The sequence below is a fragment of the Giraffa tippelskirchi genome, chromosome 5 (assembly GCF_054371585.1).
Source record: "Giraffa tippelskirchi isolate mGirTip1 chromosome 5, T2T-mGirTip1v1.2.pri, whole genome shotgun sequence".
Taxonomy (NCBI): domain Eukaryota; kingdom Metazoa; phylum Chordata; class Mammalia; order Artiodactyla; family Giraffidae; genus Giraffa; species Giraffa tippelskirchi.
The window spans coordinates 52,586,867-52,608,438 of NC_137279.1; the positions used below are offsets into that span (position 1 = coordinate 52,586,867).

General features: G+C 38.2%; 1 protein-coding gene and 1 long non-coding RNA gene across 8 annotated transcripts in view; both read left to right on the top strand.

The window, feature by feature from the left end:
- The window catches only part of AIDA (axin interactor, dorsalization associated), a 48,729-nt gene that overhangs the window by 22,825 nt on the left and 4,332 nt on the right, over positions 1–21,572 (top strand). For 3 of the 7 annotated variants that reach the window (XR_014053543.1, XM_081489900.1, XM_081489901.1), the window contains exons 6-8: positions 57–163; positions 5,181–5,324; positions 19,790–19,912. Coding sequence is in view for 4 of the 7 variants with exons in the window: in XM_081489900.1 (XP_081346026.1) it covers positions 57–163; positions 5,181–5,324; positions 19,790–19,912 (374 nt within the window). In the remaining 3 variants the exon portion in view is untranslated. Of the gene's footprint in view, positions 1–56; positions 164–5,180; positions 5,325–19,789; positions 19,917–21,572 lie in introns of all 7 variants that reach the window. The other 4 variants (XR_014053545.1, XR_014053544.1, XM_081489904.1 and 1 more) reach the window with 2 other exon arrangements.
- Positions 7,086–13,305, top strand: LOC145506102 (uncharacterized). The gene is made up of 3 exons (XR_014053546.1): positions 7,086–7,910; positions 9,670–10,317; positions 11,918–13,305. It is a non-coding gene; the product is annotated as an uncharacterized LOC145506102 (long non-coding RNA).

A 21,572-nucleotide genomic window follows, 5' to 3' on the forward strand; every position in this document is an offset into this window, starting at 1 on the left:
TTCTCTCATATATTTGGTTTTGTAGCTCACTGTTTTTTCTGTCCTTTTGCATGTAGAAGAATTTTAGCACCTGGTGAAGAAGAGAATTTGGAATTTGAAGAAGACGAAGAAGAGGGTGGTGCTGGAGCAGGGTCTCCTGATTCCTTTCCTGCCAGAGTTCCCGGTAAGTATCAGTTGTTAAAAATATCCATGGCTTAATTCACAAAGTTTTTAGAACTTACTTTAATATTTGCTAGTAGGAGTAAAACCTCTCCAGGGTGCATGTCCATTTTAGGCAAAATTTTATGGTCATGTTATGGGCAGTAACTCTTTTACAAGTATAGCCTGGAATTATCTTACTATCTGTGTTGGGATCCCAAAGACCACCCTCAGGTTCCAAGTTCACTAGGGGGACTCAGTCAGCATGTTGCTGTACTCACAGCTGTGCTTTATCCCAGAAAAAGAATTACAGGCACAAAACCAGCCAAGGGAAAATGTATGTGAGTGAAGTCCAGAGGAAACCGGGTGCAGGCTTCCAGGAGTCCTCTCCCGGTGGAGTCACACAGCTTGTACTTGATTCCTCTAGTGGCAAATTCTAACAACACACGTGAAATATCCCTTAGGGAAGTGGGAAACACATAAGAGACTCTACACCCAGAGCTGTTACATAGACACCTTCTGCCTAGCACTGACCCAAATTCCAGACTCCCAGAAGGAAAGCAGATAATTCAGCATAAACCATATTGTTTGCAAAAAGGATGTAGGCATAGTGACCATTCTTATCAGGGGTGTAGCAACCCTCCCCAAATCCAGATTCCCAGATGCTAGTCAGGGGCTGACCTTGTAGTCAGGTCTTTCTAAGAGTGACCGTCTCAGAGCTGCTGTGTTAATAACTTTTTCGGTTCACTATCAAATTTGGTCATTAAAAACTGGACCCAGGGAGAATGGTTACTGAGCCATCTGTTTTAAAGAAAGCAAATAATGGTGAGGCTTTTTGTTTACAGCTGATCTTCCCTGCCTGTCAATAACCTAAGCAGGCATGCTGGATAAATTTCTTATTTCTCCCATCACTGTTTTACTCTGTTATGTTCTTATACAGCATACAGTTTTCATTTCTGGTCAGTTAGTTCACTTTAGTGTAATATGCTGATATATTGTGATGTATTTTAGAATAGACTCCAGAAGCTTTAAAATAGAGCTAGATACAATTTATGTGTTATCCTGATAACTTTCTTGGTAACAAAAGTACAGGCAGACCTTGGTAATACTACAAGTTTAGTTCCAGATGACAATAAAGTGAGTATTGCAAGAAAGCGAGTCACACGAATTTTTTGGTTTCCCAGTACATGTAAAAGTTACATATACAGCAGTCTGTTAAGTGTGTGATAAGCATTATGTCTAAAAAAACGTTTTGTATTTCATTATATATATTTTTTATTGAAGTATAGTTGATTTACAGTGTCTCAGGTACACAACAAGGTGATGCACATATATTATTTTTCAGATTATTTTCCATTATAGGTTATTACAAGATATTGACTGTAGTTCTCTGTGCTGTAAAATACACTTTATTGCTAAAAAATGCTAACCATCATCTGAGCCTTCAGCTAGTCATAATCTTCTTGCTCTTAGAGGGTCTTGTGTTGATGGCTGCTGACATCAGGGTGCTGGTTGCTGAAGGTTGAAGCTTCCGTGGCAACTTCTTAAACTAAGACTGCAGTGAAGTTTGCCACCTAAACTGACTTTTCCTTTCCTAGTTTCTCTGTAGCATGCAGTGCTATTTAATAGCATTTCACCCATCGTAGAACTTCTTTCAAAATCAGAGTCAATTCTCAAGTCTTGCCACTGTTTATCTACTAACTCTGCATAACATTCTAAATTTTTTGTTGTCATTTTAATAGTCTTAATGGCATCCTTACCAGGAGTAGATTCCATCTTGAGAAAATACTTTCTTTGTTCATCTATACAAAGCAATTCCTCATCTGTTAAAAATTGGAACAGTCCAGTCACATCTTCAGGGTCCACATCTTATTCTAGTTCTCTTGTTATTTCCATTGCATCTGCAATTAACAATAGTAACATCAGAGATCACAGGTCACCAGTCACTGTAACAAATATAAAAATAATGAAAAAGTTTGAAATATTGCAAGAATTATCAAAATGTGACACTGAGCCATGAGGTGAACAAATGTTGTTAGAAAAATGGCACCAGTAGACTTGCTTGACGCAGGGTTACCACAAATGTTCAGTTTGTAAAAAATGCAGTATCTGTGACGTGCAGTAAAGTAATATAATACTAATAGTAATATTCCAGTGTTTATTATGCCCCTTGGGGTGGAGGCATTATGGGATAGAAGCAACGTAGTTTCAAACCAACAGACACTGGGCTTGAGTCTAATCTGAGTACATTACTAGTTGCACCTATTCTGTTTGTTTGTTTGTTTGTTTAATTATTTGGCTGTGTAGGGTCTTAGTTGCAGCATGCAGGATCTTTAGTTGTAGCATGCAAACTCTTAGTTTTGGCATGTGAACTCTTAGTTGTGACATCTGGAATCTAGTTCTCTGACCAGTGATCAAATCTACCCCCCCCACCTCGCATTGGGACAGAGGAGCCTTAAACACTAGACCACCAGAGAAGTCCCAGTTGCATCTATTCTTAAACCAGTCTGAACTTCAGTTTCTCTTTTATTTATAAAATGAGTTGATAATTATGCCTACCTCATAAGGTTCCTGTGAAGATTAAATAAGGTACTGCATATAAAGCTTTTAGCCCAGTCCCTGTCATATGCTGAATATTAGTGAGGTGGTTATTCTCATCATCATCACCTTTCAATGGAGGTAACAATACTACACTATAGGATTACTGGGAAAATTACTGTAGATGATAGCTATTATTGTTAATAATAGTCTTCAGTATAAGGGCATTATTCCTAATATACCTTACTTTATGAGGAGAGATGTATTTTTCTTGCTTTTGTTATATATGTGGAAAATGTCAAAATTGCTGAGATTGTGAGAGAAATTTCTTGCTGTTTTACTTAACAGCTGTGATTCTGTTTTCAATGCATGTATTGTAATTGCTAAAGCTTCCACTACTATAAGTTTCTATCTGATTTGGTTGTCCACATATTTGCTATACAGACAGATCAAGATTTTTATGGGTTTCAGATTGCTGAGTTGAAAGAAACTTTTGCCATAAATTAAATCTACTTGCTATATAAGATTAAACCTAAACTTAATAGATTTTTGTATTCTGATACAGTATTGTGATAATTCATTTTAGAGATAGAGAAAGCTTACTGAATCGTTCTAGTCTCTGAATTTCTTTTTCAAAAAAGTACATGTAGTTTAATTAACTGTATTCAGTTTGGGATCATTATTGTTCGGGGCCTATGTGTTAGTGCCACTTGCCCAATAGTGTCCGACTCCTTGTGACCCCATGGCTTGTAGCCTCTGTCCGTGGAATTCTCCAAGCAGGAATACTGGAGTGGGTAGCAATTCCCTTCTCCAGGGGATCTTCCTGACCCAGGGATTGAAGCTGGGTCTCCCACATTGCAGGCAGATTCTTTATCATCTGAGCCATAAGTGTCATTAAAAAATAACTTTTAAAATAATATTCATTGAAGTAGCAAGATGGCATTTAACTTTTTGCTTAACTGGAAAGCAGGAAACATTTTCTTTTCCTTGTTACACTGAGAGAATCCAAGATTTCAGTGATGCCCAGGCTGTGTCTGTATTTTGGTGGCAAGATAGTTCTAGAAATTGTTGTGATTTTTTTCTTTTTATTTATTATCTTTGTTTTTGTATAATTTAATGAATTGTAAGTTTCTTGTGACTTGTTTAAAAAGTCGAGTTTATGAGATTCCATTTATATATACAGAATTCACCCTTTTTAGTGTGCAAGTTTATGCTTGTTGATAAATGTATACAGTTGTGTTAACCAACACTGCTGTGAGCTAGGAATAAGGAATGGTATGTAGATGTTGTGACCCAGAATAGTTTTTTCCCATTTCAAATGGAAAGTGACTTTTAAACAAACCTTTAATTGGGGTAGGTAGGGAGTAGGGGGTAGGTATTATCTTTCTTTTTAATATTCATCTCTTTCCTTTTCAGAATTTTAAAAATTCATATGGAAAGCATGAATTTTTGTTAAATAATTGGCTTGAGCCAAAATAGGGCTCAAATAATTTTTCTAAAGGTAGGCTTCAGTTCAATCACTCAGTCATGTCCCACTCTTTGTGACCCCATGGACTGCAGCACACCAGGCTTCCCTGTCCATCATCAACTCCCGGAGCTTGCTCAAACTCATGTCCATCAAGTCGGTGATGCCATCCAACCATCTCATCCTCTGTCATCCCCTTTTCCTCCCGCCTTCAATCTTTCCCAGCATCAGGGTCTTTTCCAATGATTCAGTTCTTCACATCAGATGGCTAAAATATTGGAGTTTCAGCTTTAGCATCAGTCCTTCTAGTGAATGTTTAGGACTGATTTCCTTTAGGTTTGAAAGGTAGGCTTGGTAGATTTTAAATCAAGGATGTAAATGTACAACCTGTTTTATATGGCCTGAAAATTTGCCAGTATGAATATAAAGCTATTAAAATCATAAGCCTAGAAATATGAATAGACCAAGACAAAATTTTTCAAGATTAAAAAAAAAACAAACACTTTCTTACTAAATGACATGATTAAACTCAAATATAGGCTTAGTTTCAAAATTTTCACAAATGTGTTAGTTTCTTTAGCTCTTAGACTTAATCATGCGTAAAACATGTTTACTTTTGAAGCTGAAAATAATGAAATTTACCTCTTCAATGTGAAACCTGTGCATGGTTTTGGCTGTACAAATACTCAATTCTGAGTTGAACTCAAGAGAGAAGCAAAGGTGGATTTCATTTTTAGCTGAAATGAAGTTTTTCTTGCTCACATGTATAAGAAGTTGAAAATTGCAGCAAAGTGTTCATTGCTTTCTTGTGAATATCAGGGCATCCTTCTTTCACAGAAATCCAGAGCATGCCTTGGGGCACAGTGGTGAATATCATCTTAAGAGTATGGTTAGGTCAGAGCTCACTAAGTTCTTTTTGTTCTCCCAGAGTCTCAAGTTCTCAAACTGGGCAGAATAATCAGAGAAAGCGTTCCTCACCCAGGCATTTATTTGTTTATGTGTGTGCTAAGTCTGTTCAGTCGTATCTGACTCTTTGCAGCTCCACGGACTGTACCCTGCCAGGCTCCTCTGTCCGTGGGATTCTCCAGGCAAGAATACTGGAGAGGGTTGCCATGCCCTCCTCCAGGGGATCTTCCTGACCGAGGGGTTGAACCCATGTCTCTTCTGTCTCCTACATTGTCAGGTGGGTTCTTTACCACAAGCACCACCTGAGAAGCCCTTACTTCTATATAAAGGGAAAGAAAATACTCTGATTTTGTTCTCTAGTTCTCCAGGCTAGTTTTTACTAAGATTTGAGACTTACTGATGTTAATATCAAGCTTAAGCAGGTTGGGAAACAGTTCAAGATTTCCTTTTACAGCTTTTTTTTTTTCTTTTAAATGCAAGAATCCTGTCACTTGAAGTTAAAAGGTTTTCTTTAGAGCTTTGCAGAGATTAGTTCATATGAGATGTCTGTTAAGTAGGTGACATTTTGCAGCCCTCATCTTCAAAGCATCCAGCAACATCTAGCTTACTCTTTCTTAAAAGTACTCTGCAGTTCAACCTTTTGACTCAGACACCTGTGAGGAACTGTTCCTTGCTTCCTGTAGGGAATGATGGATTGCCCTTTTTAAACTAGCATTTCTAACATGAAGCACATGCCCACTGGCTCCTTCCAGACTTTGTAGATGTGTGTTTATTAAATAATTTTTTTTCCAAAATTAGGTATAGTGACAACTGATATACTCTTAATCTATGTGAACACCTTCAAGCAGGTATGATTTTAATTTATTATTTAAATGATAATGGCCATTAAGGATTTTTTTCCCCACAATTTTAAGGCAGTTTTAAAAATGAACAAACATCTTTACGATTTTTCAAACTCTTTTTCATTTCTTTTTTTTTTGTAAATTAATTATTTGTTTTTGGCCGTGCATGGTAGGCCATTCTCTAGTTGCAGAGAGTGAGGGCTACTCTCTAGTTGCAGTGTGCAGGTTTCTTATTGCAGCGGCTTCTCTTGTTGTTGAGCACAGGCTCTGGGCACCTGGGCTCAGTAGTTGCAGCTCCTGGGCTCTAGAGCACAGGCTCAGTAGCTGTGGTGTGTGGGCTTAGTTGCTCCACAGCATGTGGGATCTTCGTGGATCAGAGATTGAACCTGTATCCCCTGCATTGGCAAGCGGATTCCTATCCACTGAGCCACCAGGGAAACCCCAAACTGTTTTCCTTGAAAGCTTAAAGGAACGCATGTTCCTCAACTGCTAAACAATAAATTACTAGTTAAAAGAAATTGTGTATGTATTTTAATATTTTACCACAATTTCTACCTCTAAACTGAATTCAGCATTTCCAAACACATAAGTGGCCCCTCCATAACTTTTTTTATCTATATCCAATATCAGTTGTAACGATTATCTATAGCCAGAATTTGAAGACACATTTAATGTGTTACCTATCTACCAAATATTGTGGCCAGTTTGATCAGTATTGTTACCTTAAATTGTGTTTAAGATTATCCTCAAATAACTAAATCATTTTTCTTGAAAGAAAAAATGCTACTTAAATGCAAAATATTATCATATATGTCCTTTTTTAAATTACACTTTAGCAGCACGAAGAAATGTGCACTTAAAAAATTGGATGACAGAGAATCTGTCAGTAGTACTAGATATGTGAATTTAGTTACAAGTATGATAAATTGACTTCACTTTCACTTTTCCCTTTCATGCACTGGAGAAGGAAATGGCAACCCACTCCAGTGTTCTTGCCTGAAGAATCCCAGGGATGGCGGAGCCTGGTGGGCTGCTGTCTGTGGGGTCACACAGAGTCGGACACGACTGAAGCGACTTAGCAGCAGCAGCAGCATGATAAATCTAAAGCAAAGAAAACTAAGATTAAATGTGCTACCACATAAATATATGATATTGCTCAGTCTACGTTTTGAATACTTGATTGAACTCTGCTCTAAGTGTGGATAAAAATGTAATCTACTTTTTCCTAGTGATATTTAATTTCCAGAGCACCAAGGCAAAATAAGGACCAATTCACCTCTCATTGTAGAACCAATGCCTGTGGGAACACCTGTACAATATGACATAAAATGTCAAGCAAGTAAAATGAACTCAATAAGCACATTGAAATCACCATGTTTTCAAAAGATGTAATCCTCAGTAATTTTCTAAAAAGGCGTTGCCTCTTTAGGATTCTTGTCTAGGTGATGATGTACTGCTTTTTTGGAACAAAGACCGTCATGCCATTTTCTATTTTAGACCAGAAGGAAAAATCATATGAGGACAGGGTCTTATGGAGTTTCACTGACTTCAGTTTCCTTGTAACCTTTGTTTTTTTCTGTGGAGTTAACCACACAGACTCCTGGTCCCAGAGCAGGCAGTCTGTTCTTAGTCTGGTTCTCCGTAATCTTTCTTGTCCAGGGTGTCTTGGCCCCTCATAGAATAGCACTCCATGTGAGGAGATCCTCCTTGTGCCAGGATCTGCAGTGTTATCATTTTCCCTTGGAACAGAGCAGTTGTAGGTGTGGAATGAGGGGCCACAGCTGCTGCTCCACTTCTCCTGGTGCCAGCTGCAGGCAGGAGATGGTACCCATTGCTGGACACTGCACCAGCAGTCTGGGGATTCGATGCCTGGCACACTGCCACCTCCCCTACCCCCGTACACAGGCTATAATACACTCAGCCGAGAGCTGTTAAATCAGACATTTTCACCTGTTTTTTGCTTGTTTGCTTTTTTAATTCTGGAGTGAATTTGTCTTTGTTTAATAAACTTGGCTATTTTTGTGATATCCTCCACAACTACTTTACATTTCATCTTCAAGAGCTTTGACAGCAGCATTTCTCTGTGAAGAAAGCTGTGAGTTGTGACATGTCAGGGTGTTCTCCTTCTACAGGAGGGGGCCAACTGTCAATGGACACCTCAGAAAAGTTCTTCAGAGACAGAGATGAAGACTGGACACTGAATCCATTTGACCTTGACTTGTTTGGGTCCTTTGCAGCAGAAGTTTTCTTGACTTTTCACCACGTTTTATAGATCTCAGAAATGCTACATGACATTGATTGACTAAACCTGTAGACTCGATTGAGAAGTTATGTTTGTCACAAAACCTGCAGCATCACGTGAAATGTCATCAATGTTAGCTTATTATTGAAGAAATTTAAAAAGTAGAACATTTTTAATTTCTTACCCTGAATCTTGGGCTTCCCAGGTGGTGCTAGTGGTAAAGAATCCGCTTGCCAACGCAGGAGACATAAGAGATGTGGGTTTGATCCCTGGGTCAGAAAGATCCCCTGGAGGAGGGCATGGCAACCCACTCCAGTATTCTTGCCTGGAGAATCCCACGGACAGAGGAGCCTGGCAGGCTACAGTCCTTTGGGTCACAAAGAATTGGACATGACTTAGTGACTAAACCACCACCATAGCTGCATTCATAAATCATTTTCCACAGTTGATGCACAATGGAATAGAACAACTTGGAATACCAGTCCAAATACAGCCTACTGATAAATAGCTTTCATCACCAAGATGGACTTTGGGGCTCTAGTGCAATAAACTGGCCCTGGAGCTTATGATTCACTCTTGTTACCTTACCAGAATTGTAAGGCTGGTAGGCTTAGGCTTGGATCCTGTTCTTCTAACTCATAGTTCTTCTTCAGAAGCCACACTGAATCAAATAATTCCCTCCACTTTTCTTTGAAAGCAATAGGATACGTTTGCTCCAGGTGGAGGTCGGGGTCAATCAGAAGACACTGACATCATCAGGCTGCCTTCCTCCTTGCAGAGTGGCACTCACCAGCTGCCATAGGCTGCCCCTTTCTCGCATAAAAAGCTAAAAATGGATCCAACCAAAGGAATATGATCTTACTGCCCACCGCCATATGAGGCCCAAAGACCTGGAATAAAGTTGCTGTAGGGATGGCCCAGTCTCTGACCATCACTGTGAACCTACGTTGCTCAGCATGCAAAGTTTAGATGGTGCTTACCCTTGATCACTGTCTTTTATGGAGGTGCTAAGCCACAGCACCAGCACTTCCCTAGCATTCTGCAGAACCCTGGTTGAGAAATCCTGCTTTAGACAGTTCAGAGTTTTCTGTATTAAAAAGTGTGAGGTGAAAAAAGAAAAAAAAAATTAAAAAAAAAAAAAAAAAGGGATTCCCTGGTGGTCCAGTGGTTAAGACTCTGAGCTCCCAATGGAGGGAGCATAGGTTCAATCCCTGGTTGGGGAACTAAGACCCCACATGCTGTGTGTCCAATAAATAAAATAAAACAATTTAAAAAAAAAAATTAAAAAAAATAAATAAATAAAAAGTGTGAGGTGGAAGTAATGGCCCCCCAAAGATGTCTGTATCATAATCCTCAGAACCTGTAAACATGTACATGGCAAAGAGCTTACGTTAATGACCTTAAGGTAGAGACTATGCCGCAGTACCTTTTTAGGCTGTGCTGTGCTTAGTCGCTCATGTCTGACTCTTTGCAACCCCATGGACTGTAGCCCTCAGGCTCCTCTGTCCTTGGGGATTCTCCAGGCAAGAATACTGGAGTGGGTTGCCATGCCCTCCTCTAGGGGATCTTCTGAATCTAGGGATCAAACCCAGGTCTTTTGCATTGAAGGTGAATTCTTTACAGTCTGAACTACCAGAGAAACCCAAGAATACTGGAGTGGGTAGCCTATCCCTTCTTCAGGGACTCCTGACCCAGGAGTCAAACCAAGGTCTCCTGGATTGCAGGTGGATTCTTTACCTGCTGAGTATTAGGAAAGCCCCTCTCTTTTAGCCTTTATCGGCTTTATGGACAATTAAATTACAAAAATGGCAAATGGGACAAGGTGGTTAAAAACATGGACTCTAGGACCAGACTGCTGTGTAATAGAGAACAGGTTACTTAACTTTTCTGGATCTCAGTTTCACCTCTAAGTAAATGGGACTGACATTAACACCTATGTCATAGAGTTCTTATGTGGATTAAATTAGTTGATACATATAAAGAATTAGAACAGTGCCTGGCACATAGTAAGTGTTCTGTAAGTGTTGAATATTTGTTATTTATTCAGCACTTCCACATAGAAGAACATTTGTTATTTTTGATCCTTGCTCTAGAACTAAGAGCAAATTATTTAGTTCTAGTTGGAAAAGCTTAGTTTATACCAGATCGTGTATGGACAAAGTATTAGAGCTTCAGCTACAGCATCAGTCCTTCCAATGAATGCTCAGGGTTGATTTCCTTTAGGATTGACTGGTTTGATCTCCTTGCAGCCCAAGGGACTCTAAAGAGTCTTCCCTAGCACTGTAATTAAAAAGCATCAATTCTTCAGCACTCAGCCTTCTTTTTGGTCCAACTCTCGTATCTACATGACTACTGGGAAAACCATAGCTTTGACTATACAGATCTTTGTCGGCCAAGTGACATCTCTGCTTTTTAAGACACTCTAGGTTTGTCATAGCTTTTCTTCCAAGGAGCAAATGTCTTTTAATTTCATGGCTACAGTCACCTTCCACAGTGATTTTGGATCCCAAGAAAATAAAGTCTGTCACTGTTTCCATTGTTTCCCCATCTATTTGCCATGAAGTGATGGGACTGCTTGCCATGATCTTCGTTTTTTGAATGTTGAGTTTTAAGCCAACTTTTTCACTCTCTTCTTTCACTTTCATCAAGAGACTCCTCAGTTCCTTTTCGCTTTCTGCCATAATCGTGGTGTCATCTGCATATTTGAGGTTGTTGATATTTCTCCTGGAAATCTTCATTCCACCTTGTTTTTCATCTAGCCTAGCATTTTGCATGATGTACTCTGCATGTAAGTTAAATAAGCAGGGTGACAGTATACAGCAGCCTTGTCACACTCTTTTCCCAATTCTGAACCAGACAGTTGTTCCATGTCTGATTCTAAATGTTGTTTCTTGACCCACATACAGGTTTCTCAGGAGACAGGTAAGGTGATCTGGGTGTGCCATCTCTTTAAGAATTTTCTCTTAAAAATTATAGATGAGCAAAAAAAAAAAGGCTAAGGGATTTCAGCGTGGGTAATCTAGCTGGAACTGAGACTCAGAGTGTGTAGTAGTTAGTGATACAGGGAGAGAGCACCTTGGAAACCATCATTAAATAGTTTGAATAGTTACCTTTCTATATCATTTGTAGTCTTCTGTTATAGTCAACTTGCAGATAGTCTTTAATAAGGTATAACGAGGGTAATGGGCTTGCAAAAGAGTTGGACATGACTTAGCAACTAAACAACAAAGAGGGTAAAAGTGAATCTTCATGCAATGGAGTGTTTTCACCCTACTGTGAATTACAGAATAATTAAGCTGAATAAATTAATTATCTTTCAGCTTGAACTCACTGCCTTTGCATTGCATTGTTAGAAATATATTTAATAGTTAGATTTTAATGTGGTCTGAGGCAAAGAAGTTTTCTGATAACAAGGAAAGAAATGTCATCCCATTGACTCACTTCAACTAAAGAGCTAGATGATTATAGATTATGAAACTAATTCATCCAAAGGTAAAACTAGTTTTAATGTTCAGTTAGGAAAAACATGGTGACTGCAACCATGAAATTAAAAGACACTTGCTCCTTGGAAGAAAATCTATGACAAACCTAGACAGCATATTAAAAAGCAGAGACGTTGCTTTGCTGACAAAGGTCCATATAGTCAAAGCTATGGTTTTTTCCATTAGTCTTGTATGGATGTGAGAGTTGGATCATAAAGCTGAGTGTGGAAGAACTGATGCTTTTGAACTGTGGTTTTGGAGAAGACTCTTGTGAGTCCCTTGGACTGCAAGGAGATCAAACCAGTCAATCCTAAAGGAAATCAGTTCTGAATATTCAATTGGAAGAACTGAAGCTCCAATACTTTGGCCACCTGATGCAAAGAACTGACTCATTGGAAAAGACCCTGATGCTGGGAAAGATTGAAGGCAGGAGGATAAGGGGACAACAGAAGATGAGATGCTTGGATTGCATCACCAACTTGATGGACATGAGTTTGAGTAAGCTCTGGGAGTTGGTGATGGACAGGGAAGCCTGGCATGCTGCAGTCTGTGGGGTCTTAAAGTGTCGGACACAACTGAACTGGGAAAAACATAATCTCATAAAAAGAAAATCTATCATTGACTTTGAATATTGGATAAGAAACCACCTTTGACTGTCAAAAAAGAAAAAGCTATATCAAAGTAAAAAAGACCAGGGCCTAACATCCTTAATATAGAAGTAAAAATTTTGAGTTGCATCAGCAAAGACCACAGGTATATTAAAAGTTTGAGCAAAAAACCTGACCAGACAGTACACATACACATACAGACATACAAATATGTACAAATAGCACTTAAACATACGAAGGGATACTCTAGAACTACTTTAACTGAGGCTAACAGATGCTCATCCACTGCTGGTGGGAGTACAAAATAATACAGTCCCTTTGAAGGGGAGTTCAGGATTACTTAACAATAACAACAGAAATACACATTTATTCTCAGGTCCAGCAATCTCACTTCAGGAATTTATTCTCAAGATATATCTCCAGCAATATGAAGAAAACATTTCCATATATACCAGATTGTTTATTTCTGTATAATCTGTAATAATAACATGTTAGAACCAACTAACTGCCACGTGTAGGTTGGCTGAATAACACTATAATATACTATAGATAGTAGGAAAATCTCACGAACTGATGATTTTTCAGAATATATTGTTATAGAAGTAAAGTAAGTGTATCGAGGCAATTCACATTGGCAGAATAAGGAGGAATGTCTCATAATTTTCTGAATAAATCTGTTCTTGGACTTCCCTGGTGGCTCAGTGAAAAAGAATCTGCCTTCCAGTACAGGAGGCATGGGTTCAGTCCGTGGCCCAGGAGGATCCCACGTGCCCATGTGTCACAACAATTGAGCCTGTTATCTAGAGCCTGGGAACCGCAACTGCTGAAGCCCGCGTACTCTAGAGCCTGTGCTCCAAAACAAGAGAAGCCACCAGTGAGAAGCCCTCACACCACAACTAGAGAGTAGCCTGCACAGCAATGAAGACCTAGCACAGTCAAAAATATTAATAAATAAAAATTATTAAAAAATGAGTCTGAGCAAACTCTGCGAGATAGTGAAGGTCAGAAGCCTGGTGTGCTGCAGTTTCTTTACATGGTTAGAAGTTTATAATTAAATGCTGAACATTAAGAATGAAAAAAAAAATTCCTTCAAGTCTCTTCTTGACTTTTAAAAATTCTAACAGGCTGAAAACAGAACACTTCACTGGATGTTTTCTAAGGGATGCTTTGAGCCAAAATCGTACTTTAGCATTCCATTTTAGATCAAGAACAAAATGTATCTATATCCTCTTTCCATCAACATTCTAGAAGTCTTAGCCTGTGCACTAAGACCAAAAACAGAAATAGAGTTAAAAATTATTTGTAGGTTTTATGAATATGTATGTAGAACATACAAAAGCACCTTTTGCATAGATAGATCAATAGAAATAATAACAGAGTTTATCAGAGAATTAATAACAGAGTTCCTGGATGTAAAATCTGTACATAAGAACAGATTCTATACACTTACTGTAATCATTTTGCAATATACAAATACCAAATCATTATATTGTGTACCTGAAACTAATATAATGTATGTCAGTCATAGCTTGATTTTTGAAAATTGTGTACCAAAAAAAGGATTTTATGTCTATAAGCAAGCAATAGTTGCTTAGAAAACAGTTGCTTGAGATATATCTTTAATTTATTTTTAATTGGAGGATAATTGCTTTGCAGTATTGTGTTGGTTTCTGCCATACATCAACATGAATCTGTCATAGGTATACATATGTCTCCTGCCTCTTGAACCTCCTCCCGTCTCTCACCCCATCCCACCCTTCTAGGTTGTCACAGAGCACAGGAGTTGAGCTCTGCATCACGCAGCAAATTCCCACTGGCTATTTTACATATGGTAATGTATATGTTTACATGCTACTTTCTCAATTCGTCCCACCCTCCCCTTCTCCCACTGTGTCCATAAGTCTGATCTCTATGTCTGTGTCTCCATTGCTGCCCTGCAAATAGGTTCATCAGTATACCATCTTTCTAGATTCCATATATATGCATTAATATACAATATTTATTTTTCTTTCTGACTTACTTGATTGTGTATAATAGGCTCTAGGTTCATCCACCTCATTATGACTGACTCAAATGTGTTCTTTTTATGGCTGAGTAATATTCTTTTGTATATATGTACCACAACTTCTTTATCCATTTATCTGTCAGTGGACATCTAGGTTGCTTCCATGTCCTAGCTGTTGTAAATAGTGCTACAGTGAACACTGGGGTACATGTGTCTCTTTCAGTTATGATTTTCTTAGCATATATGCCCAGTAGGGGGATATTTGGGTCACATAATAGTTCTATTTCTAGTATTTTAAGGAATCTCCATACTATTCTCTATAGTGGCTGTATTAATTTACATTCCCACCAACAGTGCTAGAGGCTTCCCTTTCCTCCACACCCTCTCTAGCATTTATTGTTTGTAGATTAGAAAATGAAATATTTTGACATTTATAATAGTATCAGAAAATAACAATATGGTTTAATAAATCCAACAAGAGAAGTATAAAACCCATATGAAGAAAACAGTACAAATTTATTGAGAGAAATTAAGAAGTCTTAAATCAATGGAAAGATATATTCCAGTTCATGGGTTGGAAGAAGCAGTTTGTAAAGATGTGACTGTTTCTAAAATTGAGCTGAACTTCACCACAGTCCTAACAGTGTTTTTGTTGTTTGCTATTTTTTTAAAAAGAATTTGACAGCTCTTGTGTTATAATTTACATGGACATGCAAAGGGCTGAAAGTAGTTAAGACTTGAAGAATAATGTCAAAGCGGGAGAATTTGATTTACTAAATGTTGAGACTTTTGTAAAATTATAGTAATCAAGAAACTCGTGGTAGCGACGCAAAGATAAGAAACAGTCCAGTGAAAGAATGGGGAGCCTGGAAACAGACTCACATTTGATTTATTGTCAATGCAGATCCATGGGTAAGATGACAGTCTATTAAATAAGTAGTGCTGGGACAATTGAGTGTCGATGTGAAATCGAATGAGATTGGGCTCCTACGACATGCCATAGTAAAAAATTAATTCTACCTGGATTATTTAATTAAATGTGAATGGCAAAACATTCTTATAAGAATACCTTCTTGACTTTGGAGGGGAGAAGGATTTCTTGAAGAGGACACAGAAAGCACTGACTATAAATGAATTTAGAGGCTGAGAGATTTGAGTACATTAACATTTAGAATCCTGAAAGAGATGGGAATACCAGACCACCTGACCTGCCTCTTGAGAAACCTGTATGCAGGTCAGGAAGCAACAGTTAGAACTGGACATGGAACAACAGACTGGTTCCAAATAGGAAAAGGAGTACGTCAAGGCTGTATATTGTCACCCTGCTTATTTAACTTATATGCAGAGTACATCATGAGAAACGCTGGGCTGGAGGAAGTACAAGCTGGAATCAAGATTGCCAGGAGAAATATCAATAACCTCAGATATGCATATGACACCACCCTTATGGCAGAAAGTGAAGAAGAACTAAAGAGCCTCTTGATGAAAGTGAAAGAGGAGAGTGAAAAAGTTGGCTTAAAGCTCAACATTCAGAAAACTAAGATCATGGCATCCGGTCCCATTACTTCATGGCAGATAGATAGGGAAACAGTGGAAACAGTGGCTGACTTGATTTTTCTGGGCTCCACAATCACTGCAGATGGTGATTGCAGCCATGAAATTAAAAGACTCTTACTCCTTGGAAGGAAAGTGATGACCAACCTAGATGGCATATTAAAAAGCAGAGACATTACTTTGGCAACACAGGTCCATCTAGTCAAGGCTATAGTTTTTCCAGTAGTCATGTATGGATGTGAGAGTTGGACTATAAAGAAAGCTGAGCGCCGAAGAATTGATGCTTTTGAACTGTGGTGTTGGAGAAGACTCTTGAGAGTCCCTTGGACTGCAAGGAGATCCAACCAGTCCATCCTAAAGGAGATCAATCCTGGGTGTTCATTGGAAGGACTGATGTTGAAGCTGAAACTCCAATACTTTGGCCACCTGATGGGAAGAGCTGACTCATTGGAAAAGACCCTGATGCTGGGAAAGATTGAAGGCAGGAGGAGAAGGGGACGGCAGAGGATGAGATGGCTGGATGGCATCATTGACTCGATGGACATGGGTTTGGGTGGACTCAGGGAGTTGGTGATGGACAGGGAGGCCTGGCGTGCTGCGGTTCATGGGGTTGCAAAGAGTCAGACATGACTGAGCTACTGAACTGAACTGAACATTTGTTATAAACAGAAAAGGCATTCTAAACATGCAGGACTTATATTGGTGTTAAAAGTCGAGAATAGCTGTTGTCTCTGGGAGAAAGAGTGATCTGGGTGTGTGTTGGGGGCACAGGTCAGCCTCCTAGGATGCTGGTAATATCTATCTTTCCTGAATATATTACCGTTCAATATAAAGGTTTTTTTCTTAAAAACGAAAGCCACTGAAAAATTATATAAATTAAAATATCCAACAAAATGCTTATATCAGAATATTAGAGAACTCCTACAAATCAGTAAGAAAAAGGTAAATATTTCAAGTAAAGTGGGGAAAATAATTGAACAGACACTTCAGAAAAAGGAAAATCCAAATGTTTATTTTTAGATGAAAAAGTAACCTCAACCTCATTAATCATTGGGAAAATATACTTAAAACTAGTTTGGGGACAAATTGAGAAAGTAACATTGACATATATATATATACATACATATATATATATATACTGTCATGTGTAAAATAGATAGCTGGTAGGAATCTGCTGTATTACACAGGGAGCCAAGTCTGTTGCTCTGTGATGACCCAGGGGTAGGGGGATGGGAGACTCAAAAGGGAGGGGATAAATATATAATTATGGCTGATTCATGTTGTTCGGCAGAAACCAACACAACATTGTAAAGCAATTGTACTGCAGTTAAAAAAATGTAAAAAAAAAAAAACTAAATTGGTGTTTCTCCACACCTGAATTGGCTAAAAAGAAGAATCTGACAACTCCAAGCATTAGTGAGGATGTGAAACAATGGGAATTGTACTAGGAGTAGAAATTGGTATACCCATTTTGGAAAACAGTTTGTAATTACATAGCAGACATGGAGGTACTACACCATGTGACTCAGTAATTCCTCCCTTTGGAAATGTGTGCTTATGTGGAGCAAAACATGTGTCCAAGAATGTTTATAGCAGCAGCGTTAACAGTTTCCAAAAACTTGAAGCATCTCAAATTCATATCAACAGAAGAATGGAAACAAAAACTGTGGTATGTTTATACAACCTATATACTATACAGTTATAAAAATGAACAAATTACAGCTACTGACAGCAGTTTGATAAATCTAAAGTTCAAAAGCAGGCAAAACATAATTATACAGGGATGCTTTTTAGTAGTGATTTTAAAGGCCAGGGTGGTGAGGAGGAATTCAAAAGAGCACTCAATGAGGAGAGAAGGGAGCTCCAGAGGTCATGCTTTATTTTTTGACCTCAGTGGTGGTTACATGGATGCTTGCTTTCCAACTTTTCATTAAGCTGTGCAGTCATTTTATTTGCTTTTCTGAATATGTGTTAGATTCACAATTTAAAATTTTATAAAGAATGGTTAAGAGGGTGCAATAAAGACCTTTTATCTTTAGTGTAAGAAAACTTATGAATATTGAAAGTATGTTGAAATATGGCAAAATATTCCATGTGAGAAAGTTAATGTTACTTCTGAAATGGTATTAAATACTGGTGTGAATGTCCCGTTTTGGTTTTTTCTACTTTTTCTATCTTTCTACCTTTTCATTAGCCAAAATTTTCTTTAACCAAGTATCACCAGTTAAGACTCTTGGATTTCTATAGTAATTTTCATGTCATAAAATTCCCTCATTATAAGTGTACCGTTCAATGACTTGATAAATCTATAGTATTGTGTATCTATAAGTTTGATCCAATTTGAGAACATTTTCATAGCTCTCTAAAATTCCCTCAAGCATGTTTGTAGTCACTAAACGTATTTTGAATGTGGTAAGTTGATTGATTCATGTACTTCAAATACTTAATCGTTAAAAGTAAGCTAGGACTTCCCATGTGGTCCAGTGGTTAAGAATCTGCCTGGCAATGCAGAGGACACGTGTCTGGTCCCTGGTCTGGGAAGAGCTCACGTGCCATGGGGTACCTAAGCCCATGCACCCTAGAGCCTGTCCTCTGCAACAAGAGAAGTCACTGCAGTGAGAACCCCGCACACTGCAACTAGAGAGTAGCCCCGGCTCACCACAACTAAAGAAAGCCAACATGCAGCAATGAAGACTCAGCACGACCAAAAATTAATAAATAAATTTTTTTTTAATCTTTAAAAAAATAAAAGCACAATAACACATTGTTGGATAGAAATGTGAAGAATGTCAGCTAATGTCCTTTATAAATGTTAGGTTCTATAATTTGTGGTACTGTATGCAAGGAGATCCAACCAGTCCATCCTAAAGGAGATCAATCCTGGGTGTTCATTGGAAGGACTGATGTTGAAGCTGAAACTCCAATACTTTGGCCACCTCATGCGAAGAGTGGACTCATTGGAAAAGACCCTAATGCTGGGTAGGATTGGGGGCAGGAGGAGAAAGGGACGACAGAGGATGAGATGGTTGGATGGCATCACTGACTCGATGGACATGGGTTTGGGTAGACTCTGGGAGTTGGTGATGGACAGAGAGGCCTGGTGTGCTGCAATTCATGGGGTCGCAAAGAGTCGGACACAACTGAGCGACTGAACTGAACTGAACTGATACATATTAAAATCAACTTTTGTTTGCATTTGTTGTTCATCATTTGAAATAAATGAACGAACCGTACAGGTGAATTCTTTCTTCATATTGTTTTCTCGGGTGAATTCTTTCTTCATATTGTTTTCTCGGTGGGGAATGCTCTAATGTGGTTCTGGGTGATTTTTCGGTTTTAAAAACATTAATCAATTTATGGAAAAGATTTCAAACATACAGTTGCTCTTGTGGTTTTGTGTGACATTCTCAGCAGGACTGATTTCTGAGAGAATAGATATAAAGAATAGGATGAAGAAAGCAGTGGGAAATGAGACTGTAAAGTTATTCAATTAAATGTGTAAATATTAAGCTATAAGTTGTTTCCTCCATTAGTAGTAAATGATTTGTTGATTGATTCTGGTATTAAATTTTTCAAGCTTTAGGAAAATGTAACAAATGTTTAAAAAGTTTTTTCTGTCTTCTACCACTTCACATTGAAATATGGGATATATTACATATGTAGCAATACATGTGAAGTGTAAATATTATATGAATATATTACATATGTTATTAATTACATGGTAATTTGTAATTCAGCTCCCTGGAGTGGAATTTTTAACAAACTTGAGTTAGTAATTTATGCTTTCATGTTGAATATGGAGTATGGAAATATAGATACATTTTATGTATAATTAAGAATTTGTCTGAAAAGAATAACATCAAGTGTTTGGGAGTTTTGATAACCAGAATAATGCCTGCCTAGTTACTAAGCCAGTTTAGAGCAAAGCAATATCTTCTATATGTTGTTAATATATTTACCCTGGAATTATTGGTGGAACTCATTTTTATTGCTATTTCTCTGTTGCCAGGTACTTTATTACCAAGGTTGCCATCAGAGCCAGGAATGACATTACTCACTATCAGGATTGAGAAAATTGGCCTGAAAGATGCCGGGCAATGCATTGATCCCTATATCACAGTTAGTGTAAAAGGTCAGTAACTGCATATACCTGTCTTCTCTCTGGTGAATTTTAAAATGTTGCTTCTCATCTGGGACTTTTTTGGGGGGGCTTCGTGAGGGGGTTTTGTCTGTGACAATTCATTTTAGTTCATTTTATAGTGAAGCAAAATCCTGGGAAGATATGGTCATTCCTTCTCCGAACACTTCTTAGAGATTTACAGAAAATATTTTCCTATCCATAACTTACACTCACAGTTGCTTTTGGTTTTTTCCTCTGTATATGTCTTTTTATTCTTCCAAATTCCATCAAGGGTGCTGACTACACAGACACTGTCTTTTATAGCAGATACATCCTTCAGGAAACAGGTTAAAGAAGGGTCCCTCACCTTCCAAGGATGTGTAGTTTTCTTTGCAAAGCCCAGTGTTCTCTGTTTTCCTGTGCCTCCACTTCAGACCCTCTCATTCCTGTCCAGCAGAGATTTGTACATAGGAGAGCTGTGCAGAGGTGGATGAGAATTGGCCTTCAATGAATCATGAGTGGAGACAGGGAAATAGAACGCATCCATAAACATCTACACCCTGAATATATCCTGCAGGACATTAGACAAGTGATGTATTTGTTTATTCTTAACTATGTCACTGTCATTATTAAGCATGATTACTCTTAGGATTTGTTTTTCTACTGTTCAAGGTGGCAAACTGTTTATTCCTTGAAAACAACTTTTTTGATCATTGGTGTAAGAGGGTAACTGCAATGGTTGAATTCTTTTGTCGTTGCTAAGTTTTTTATACAGCACTTTGCTTGTAAGGCACTCAGCAGTCTTTTAAAAAGAATTATTGGGTGACTGAGGATGAAACTGTCATACTATTATTCAGAAATAATGGCACAGTTAATCTAGACTACAGTTAATAAACCTGCAGTTTGAGACAAATCAAACAGATGCAGACTAAAATGAACTAGAGGGAACTCTTACCAATCACAGAAATATTCAGACCCGTGGGTTCATTAGTACCAAGTAAAAGAAAAAGGATTTTGGCAACAAAGAAGAATTTTGACATGAAAACACCATGATCCACAGCACTGATGCTGTGATGCTTTAACCTCTGGTTCCGTGGGCTCTCAGATCTACCGGTCTACTGCAAAGTATTTATATACTAGGTTATTTGATAGGCTATTCATAAAACTGAATCTCTCGCTTAGGAATGAACACTTGTAAAATACAAAAAAAAAAGGTAATGAAATGTAGATATTATATTACCTTTGCATATGGTTGAACTGAAACATGTTTTATGTAAATATCTTCAGGAACTGAAGTAATCAAACATACTCTCGTTTGAAGGTCCCTAAGATGGGTCTGTTGAATAATACATAAACAGTTGAGTGGTCGTTAAATGAGTCTGTGTTGGATTTGATTAAACTGGATGATTCCTGGCTCCAGAAATTACAGCCATATGCCCTACATCGTGTGCCATCTGGTTATTGTAAATCAGCTTAGGTTGTAGCACATAGCATCAGAATTTAAGTAATAGACATAAGAAGTGTTCCTTCCTGGCAAGAATTCGTTGACAGCTGTCATGTCCACTGTTTGGTCCTCTGACATGAATACAGCAGGGTAATGCTGCTGATGTTCGATTTACAGGCCTTTCCATGCCACGCACCTGGGCAAGGTTGGGAAGTAGGGGTAGGGGCA